The sequence below is a fragment of the Atta colombica genome, unplaced genomic scaffold, assembly GCF_001594045.1.
Source record: "Atta colombica isolate Treedump-2 unplaced genomic scaffold, Acol1.0 scaffold53, whole genome shotgun sequence".
Classification (NCBI taxonomy): Eukaryota; Metazoa; Arthropoda; class Insecta; order Hymenoptera; family Formicidae; genus Atta; species Atta colombica.
Genome location: NW_017259543.1, coordinates 431790 through 441048, shown reverse-complemented (window position 1 = coordinate 441048; position 9259 = coordinate 431790). Strand labels below are relative to the sequence as shown.

At 31.1% G+C, this 9259-nt stretch overlaps 1 protein-coding gene across 1 annotated transcript in view; it reads right to left on the bottom strand.

The window, feature by feature from the left end:
- The window catches only part of LOC108691844 (dynein heavy chain 7, axonemal), a 40429-nt gene that overhangs the window by 9045 nt on the left and 22125 nt on the right, over positions 1–9259 (bottom strand). The window contains exons 22-28 of the mRNA XM_018199774.1: positions 8350–8736; positions 6493–7111; positions 5008–5196; positions 3525–4054; positions 1961–2509; positions 945–1136; positions 326–552 (exon numbers count right to left, since the gene is read on the bottom strand). Coding sequence (XP_018055263.1) covers positions 326–552; positions 945–1136; positions 1961–2509; positions 3525–4054; positions 5008–5196; positions 6493–7111; positions 8350–8736 — 2693 coding nt within the window. The remainder of the gene's footprint in view (positions 1–325; positions 553–944; positions 1137–1960; positions 2510–3524; positions 4055–5007; positions 5197–6492; positions 7112–8349; positions 8737–9259) is intronic.

Genomic DNA, 9259 nt, shown 5'->3' with positions numbered 1-9259 from the left:
TATATGTAGGTATATATTTTTATTTATTAGGTACATTTTAAATTTATTTTAAAAAATTTTTAATGAATTCAAAAAAATATATGAGTTTAAAAAGTAGGTTTCCACATTCATCAAATTGAGATTTCCACAGATACTATTTCTATATTATATTTTTTTTATATAATTTTTATATTAGATAATTCTACATATTTCATTCTTATATATTCTAATCAAATTTGATTGAAATTTAAATGAAATTTTAAAAACAATTGGTTTAAATTAAATGATTTTCTAATTTTTTCTCAAATTAGATAAATGTTACTTTTGCATTCTTGCATTCTCTCACCAATCGTGAAGAAAAGAACGGTGCTGTAGATTGCAATTGGCGTATACTGCAATCTCGCCACGTCGATCGACTTCTCAGTAATTTCAGCGGCAGTCTGTTTAGCTTGAATGTCGTCAGCTAAATTTTTCGATGAACTCAACACTTTGATGGCGGTTTCGTCTTCGAGAATATTCGCTTTGGACGCGGACAACACCTCCAAGATCTTATTCTCTATCTCCTTTAACATCCTGCGGAAAAACGTTGCAAATATTGCCCGTCGGAGCTACGATAATCCTGAATTGCGAATTGGCAAAGTTCTTTAGAATTTAATATTTATTCACATATAAAATTTATTTCATTAATATTAACATTAACATATATTCACTTTGTCAATACGGAATTATCGATACTTAATTTTATCAATTAAGAATGAAATGGTTATGAAAATTATTGATAATATATAAATTTTGTTCGTTTCAGCGATATAAATATATTTTTAACACGCGCAATAATTTTTAAATGCAGAAAATTTAAATAATCGTTCAATCATATTACAATGATTTAATTATTACTGAACTATTTTAAAGATAATATGAAAATCAATTAAAATATGTAAAATAAAAAGATGTTTTATATATACTTTTTATTGGCCGCTCCTTGAATTATTAGCTGATTTTTTTCGGCCTCGAGCTCGGGTTTTTCCTTCGCAACGACTATTCCTAGAAGTTGATCGTCCAAACCAGCCGGTGTGATCATGAAGTTCAATAGAGTCACTTTTACTACTACTTCTGGCAAATAATGTGGATTTCGCAATTTCGTAGTGATGTAAAATCTACGAAAATCACACACATACACAGTTCAAAATTTGTGCTAAATTTAACATATTTCACGTGTCTCAAACGATTCACCCAAATTGTTATGTTAATACCAGGTGAATATGTTAAAAACATGTGTAAAAATTAAACACAAAAAAATTGAACACTTTGATACAATTTAGAAACAATTTTAGAAGCATATTTTTTCAGTAAAAGTTAATCACAGTTAAAATATATTAAATTATAACACATTAATTTTCATTTTTTTTTTATTCATTTATCTTAGAATTTTTATTTTCAAACTATAATTTTTTTAAATGTTATATTTTTATGTTACTTATTTAAAACTTGTGTTATTTTTATTTACTGAAAAACATTAAATATCAATTTAACAACATAAATATGCAATATTATATATTATATAATATTAATCATATTATGTATATTAAATTAATACTTGGTTCAAAAATTGAACAAACATTTTAACAAATGTCAGTTTTAACATAAGTATAAAATGTTTTTTTACTAGAAATTTTACTAGAAATTTTTCCAAGCATATAAATGAATCTCATGTATACAAAAGTAATGACAAATAATAAATTAATAAAAATAATTTACATCAAATATTAATTTATAGCATTATTAAACTACAAATTATTAAAAACATTATAAGTTTACATTAAATTTATTCCTATTCCATCAAATTTTTAATAATTTTAGATTCACACTGTCAGATATTATTAAAATTAAATAAAATGTAAATGATATAATTTATAAATTACGCTTATAACTCAGCATGTCAAAAACGAAATAAAAAATTCAAGCACGTTGACAAACTTACCGAAATTTATCGGAATACTCAATGATGCTGTCGCCAATCTTAATATACAACGCGCCACCGGATCTGAAGGTTTGTTTCATCAATAACGGTTCCAGAGCCGCTTCCAGTTCCTCGCCGATGTTCTCCAGCAGCACCGGCTGTCCGAACTGCACGGCGTTTTCCAGAATCCTCATGTAATCCGGCTGGGTCAATCTGATGACGTTCAGATTCGACGCCTTCTCCATATTCTTCACCCACTTGTTTGCTTGACTCTGCGGGTCAATCATGAGCGGCCAGCGGCGCGAGTTTGTGATGATTATGGCGTTGTCGATGGAGAATAGGTCGCTCGGCAAGCCGAATATGTTCCAGGCGCGGATGAGTACTGGATCACCCAATATTTGCGTGAGTTGGAAGTCCTGAGTACATACCACTTGCAGATTGGTGCAGAACTCCACCCAATTCTCTATCTGCATCTGTCGGAATTGCATCGTGAATACGCCGAGATAGGCCACCACACCAGAACCGATCAGGATATCGCCCGTTAATTTGTAATACAGTTCCCCGAGTGATCTATCAGTAATCACAAAGTTTCAAATTATTTTGGATAAAATTTCTAAAGAATGTCTATAAATCGTAGAAATAAAAATGTCAATCAAAGCCCAACATTGAGTGTTTTTGTAAATTCAAATTCTTTATTGAATATTAAATATAATATTAAATATTAAATATAAGATTTCGATTCCATGTTTATGAATCATCTTCAATAATTAAACAATATTATAGCTGAATCTTATCTATCTTCAATAAAGAATTTGACACATCTAGTGTATATTTACACATTTAGTTTAATTGATATTTTTATTTTTACAATTTGGGTTAGTTTAGAAGTTTGCAAACTAAACTGATAAAACTAAACTGATATAAAAATTAAAACTAAAAATTAAGATTAAAGGCAAAATAATGATCTTGTAAACCTATGTGATATTAATTATAACTTTTTGAAATTCAAAATCTTCAAAAAATAATTTTTAGACAGAATATCACTAAAAAATAAATTTTGATCAACATTTCGTTTTTTAATAAATAATAAATATTTCTTGTAGAACTTTTAACTGAAAAAAAAATATTTTCATCATTTTTAAAATATTTTCATAAAAATTTCGTAATTTTTAATGTTTAGAAATTCAAATTCTTAATATATGTAATATAAAGGAAAGGAGGTGATTATGAGACAGATGAGAATTGTGAAATAGAATCACAATGTCTTGTATAATTTGCGCTGAATTCTGAAGACAACCGGCAAAATTACTTAGTAGTCTGCTAAGATATAACATTGTCACTAATCATTAATGTTTCATAAAAGCTACATTTCAGTTTGAAGTAGCAAATAGTTTTGTCTGTAAGGTCTACTCTCTAACTTTGAAAAATATATTAATATTAATTTTGTAATTTCAATCTAGCTTGGAAGCCTTAAAAATGACTTTCAAATGATATCTACATAATTAAAGTAATTAAACTAAATTTGATAACGAAATATCTGATGCATATCTGATGTACAAAAAGTTATACTTTATATTATTATTACTTAGCGGTCTCGGACCATCTGGTGTATTCGCCACCGAGGCCCCCGATAAGTTCTTCGGCCCTTCTCAGCTTTTCTTCGCACTCTTTCACCTCGATGGTCATCGCATGATAATCTGCTCTTCGTTGCGCCAACAAAATCTCCAATCGGGCCAGTCTCTCTCTCACTTCCTTCAGCTGATTCCTCTTCAGCGTCAGCTGTTCCATCGCTGCAGAGTAATCAGCTTCGGCCCTCGCCAGAGCTTGCCTCTTCGGCGCCACTACTTTAGCAACTTTGTCGTATTCCGATAGGGCAAACACCCAGCGGCAGAGACCTTCGCAGGCGGTCGACACTTGCCTGATACGTTCCGGATCGAAGTTCGGATTCGTTAGGATCGTTGTGCGAATATTGTGTATGATTCGCTCGGGGATGTTGTCCTTGTCGAAAGTCAGCAGCGATTCTAGGAACCGAATGTCGCCCAGAATGCGAAGCGATGGCTTCCAGTAGTCGTCTATTGGACCCTCCGGGCCGTGAACCTTCTCCGGCTTCACGTCCTGTACGATTTTTAAATGAATTTTTAACCTTTCGATACTCGTGATGAATTTATTTATTAGACCCACTCAATTATATTCTTTCGGAATTGGATTCACTAGATCTACTCAGTTATAAATCCTTTCATCAAAACATAAACAATTTTCATTATGTTCCTACAAATTTACAAATTTGGATTGTTCTTATCAAAATATACTTAGCATTTATTTTTTTTTTTTATACGAGAATTATATCATTTTGGCAGATCCACGGGGGGTATGATCTTCCCTTAAAGTCTCATTTTTAAAAACATTCATAGCAAAATGTTATATATATTTTTAGTATTTCTGAATCTCGGTCTTTATATTCCAAAAATGTTTTTTCATACTTTTAAATAATATTTTTTCAATATGATAATTTAAATAACAATTTGATATTTTATCTTTTTATATTTGACTTTAAAAAAAAATTTTGCGGCAAGTTTATGGCTTTTTGACAAATTTTGGATCAATCATACATTTTAATTTTTTAACTGTGTGTTTAAGTCAACATAAATTAAATTATAAATCTCACAGATCTAACAGTTAATAATTGTAAATTATGACGTCAGCTCCAAAGATAAGCGAAGAAAAAGAAGAAAATCAGACTTGAAGCAAACTTTGACGTAAACTCATGTATATGTATATGCATGATTATTTCACATTACATATTATAATATATCATAACATGTATTTATATATAATAAATTTGTTATATTTTGTTGTAATATCTGTTCGCCTGTATTTTATGACATTAATGATACAATCAATTAGATGCTATATAAATATATATTTTGTACACATATTAATATTTATGTGTTATTCCTCATGCAAGTTGGAAACTAAATATAATTTAACATCGATTAATTTCCTGTTTCTGTCGATAAGCAGAGTACACTTATTTATTTGTGTATCGTTTCCATGATTATTTAATATACCTTTAATATGCAAATCGCTTCCATGACCAATCGCACGCCGGCCGGCGGATGTTTCATGGACTTGACAATCTGGATGTCCTGAGGAGTCAGGGTATTCAAAGCGGCATTCGCCGCGTCCAGTATTGGCATCACTTCCTGAAGATTCGCGTCGCATTCAGCGCGAATTTCATTGGCTTTCCCAGCGACGATCTAGTATGCGCAAATTATAATTGTCAGTCGTTAAATCCCTTACATTTATTTAAAATTATTCATCACAAAATAAATTAATTATCCAAATGTTTCAATATATCCAAAGAATTAAAGTAACTCGATTGAAAACAAACTTGGAAAATTGGTATCAATAACCGATTCTTATTTTAAGAAGTATCTTAATAATGTCTTAAGATGCTAATATAGCTTTTTGATTCATCTTAAGACAATCTTAAGTACAAGAATCGTCTACGAATACCTTAAGATTAAAAATTCAAAAACTAATCAATTTCTAACAAGCATTAAGAGTCTCATAACCGTGCAATATTAAAAATTAAATTATTCAATAACACTGTTCAACATACTTCTATTTCTTTCTGAATTGTCATAGTATATATATTTCACTAAGATTTTTTTCACACCGAACGTTGACATAACGTTGACAAAATTTGCATAGCGTATCAGAATTTCAAAACTAAGAAAGTGTTTTTTAATAATTTTTGGCATTTTATGGCAAAACAAAAACTTAAAATTCAAGAGTTATCAAAAGAATTTTAGTTCATGATTCACTTATTTTTATCAATTTATAGCTACTTGAATTTTAAACTTTTCATAATAACACAGTTCAACAAAAGAAATCACTCTTTTCTCTTCAAAGTACAAAAAAATTTTTCTTGCACTGAACACGATGCAGAATTTGCGCAACACATATTTTAGTAAATTGAAATGAAATGAGCTGAAACCATCTCAATTTACTGTACACCGCAGATTACTCAAAATTCTCGTGTGCTACGCAAATTCTGGCAACGGTATCGTGTTTAAAACGGCATTGTATGCAAGAAAACCTTCGGGATATATTATGGTATTTTGAAGAAAATGAATAAGTAATGTATTGAAAAATTAACACAAAACATTAAAACTAAATTTCAGACAAATAGCCTTGGCCAAAAATATTATGCATCTTATTAATTATTATTTAAAATTTTAGCTGAAAGATTTGCGGCATTTGCTGTAAATTATCTTTTGTTTCAAGAATCTTTTAAACTTATATAATATGTATAATATCGGTAACCAATAAATAACAAAGCAGATAAAAGAATTCTGGATGAATAAAAAAAATATTAATGTCTAATATTTTTAGCCAAGACTGTAGAGAAAAATTGACCAATTTTTCATACATAGTAAAATCCATGTGAGAAATTAATAATTAAATAATTCGAATAAAATAATTATAATATATCAACAAAAGTGACAATAAAGATAATAAGATATTGCAGTTGTGAAATCTGTCCTCACCAAAGCGGCCGCCTCATCCTCCTTAACGACCTGCTCGATCTCGGTGGCTTCGTCACTCTGTCGCTGCACATCCAGGAGCATGCTCTCCACGTCCTTCGCAGCTACCACCAGCTTCGGCCGAAGAGCTACCAAGATTTGCTGCATCCTGGCGACCTCCTTGCGCGTGCTGTCCAGCCTATCGAGACCAGCTTCGTATCTCTTCTTACCCTGCAATACCTCTCTCCGTTTTCGATTCAGGAGATCTTTGAACGTGTTGATGAGTTCCAGATAGGATGTCGGCGTGACGTAATTATGACGAGCCAACTGCCTGAAGAAATCCTTTGTCAGCTTCTGCGTGGACGTATGGAAATACTGACACATCGCGATGCAGGCGTAACGTTCGTCTTTTGGCATGTCAAGCTCGCCGAGGAACTGCGTGGCAACCGCGAGCAGGGCATCCTCGGGCCAGGGTTGCAGCCAATCGATGGTGCAGCAGTTCACCAGTGCGGGGAATTTGCGGTTTCGGTTGCGGAAGCTGTCGCCGATCGGCGACATCGTCAGCACTATGTGCAGATGTTCACGTACCGTCTGCACGAAGAAGTTGAAGAGAGCCACCGGACTGCCGTCCGTCTGCACGGCCCTAAACACAAATCAGAAAATATCAATCTTATTTTTATTTTTAATTATTATTTTAAATATTTTGATTAAAATGAGAAAGCAAGAGATCGCTTCAACCTTTCTGTAGAATATAATTTTGAATATATTTCTCGGCTGATTGAAGTTTGAACGTTCTCTGATTTTTTAAAAACAGTTTGTTCCATTCCTACTTTTGTACAGAGTAACTTTTATATGTTGTAGATAGAAAAAATACTTCGATTGAATACATATATCAGAAGGACACTTTTATATTTGACAAATCATCCTTCAGATTACTTAAAAACTTTTGACTGCATCAAAAATTTGTCCCATTTTTAGTGCACAGAATAACTTGTAAGTGTCAAATAAAAACAAAAAATATTTTGATTGAATTCAGAAGACATCTTTATGCTCGATCCTTCAAATCATAAAAAGTTTTTTCTTCCTATCTCTATGCATTAAACGTTGATTTTTTTTCTATTTTTATTTTTGCACAGAGTAACTTTGCAATGCCCAGAAAATGTTTCGCTATATTTCAAATTTTCTAATTCGATCAAAATATTTTGTATTTCTGTTTGTGGCATTTAGAATTACTTTGTAAAACAAACTAAAACAAATTGTTTTAAAAAAAAATTGGGAATGTTTCAAACTTCAATCAACTATATTTCTCATATATCCGTATTTTCTTTATTTTTTGTAATCCAATTCTTTGATTTTTAATTTCAAATGATTTTAAAGCTTAATTTATAAAATGATTAATTTCTGTTTTAAACTTTAATCTGGATTTTTCAAGTTTATTAAACATGCCCTTAATTAATAGGAGAATTTTAAAACGTAAACATCTGTTTTAAAATGTAAATTTGTATTTGCCTGATGAAGAAATCTCTCTGTATGATCTTCCAATTACTGTTAACATTTATCGATAAGTGAAATCCATTAAATAAATATCATTTCAAAAAAAATCTTTAAAAAATCGTTATAAAATCAACATGAAAGATAATTAAAAAAGCCAAAATTAAAAGATAACATTCTCTATATTTAATATTATTCAAAATGTTGTGTACTTTATTACGTTGCGAAGAATGGTAGCGGTAATTATTAATTACTGAAACAATTTCGCTCTTATTATATAGATTTAATAATACAATCTACGTCACGGAAGATGTAATAATATTATCGTTGATTAATCAAAAATTTAATTATCCGATTTCAGTGGAATATTAATTCTATTGAAAGACAAACCTGTCCCTCTGTCGATCGATGATTCGCATTTTCTCGCAGATCTCGGACTTCTCGTCCGCTGCAAAAAGATTGGGCACCTCGCCAGAGTTGAGCAAGTTGCTGATGTCCTCGAGGAAGGCCTCCTCTTTGATCTGCGTGTCCATGAAGAGGAAGACTGTATGCAGGTCGCTCGCTGCACTCTTCTGCAGGATGTTCTTCAAGTCCTCGTGCCACTCGTACATGCCGTATTGCTGAGATATCTGCACCTGGAAAAGCTCGTAGTCGGATATATGAGACGCCAACTTCGTCAGGGATTGCCGTCCGGAACCGCCCATGCCGACCAAAAGAACGTGGTTGCGCGGCTGCATCATCACCCGGCAGATCTTCGAGAGATGCTCTATCGCGAATCTGATGGCAAATTAATTTGTCTAATTCATTGTGTGTCTAACCATTCGCTGTAATATTTCTCGAGCTCTTCAGCAATCAAAGCTCTAACGACGATGCTTTTAATATTCAAAAAAGTAATTAAACATTAACTAATTTAGTACTTACAGTATTAAATTTTTTTTTAAAGGAAAGAGTTATTTTAGACAGCGTCCAAAATAAATATATTGTAAATTCAAGATCTTTTTTAAATCAATTATTGCGTTAAGAATTAATTTTTCTATTTTACAAGAAATATATTAGAGATATATTATACAATATCTAAGCTACTTTGCCAAGTATTGAAGATTTTAAATAAAAAAATGTAAACTTGGGGAAAATTCTTTGCGCCATTAAGTATAATTATTATTTTACTTCTTAAATTTTCTCGATAGTGATTGAAATAATTCACATTGATAATTTTTTTTAATTAGTACATTGAAAAAAATAAATTTTAATAAATATTTGTTTTAATATTTCTAAATCAATATTTACCAAATGTAAACAT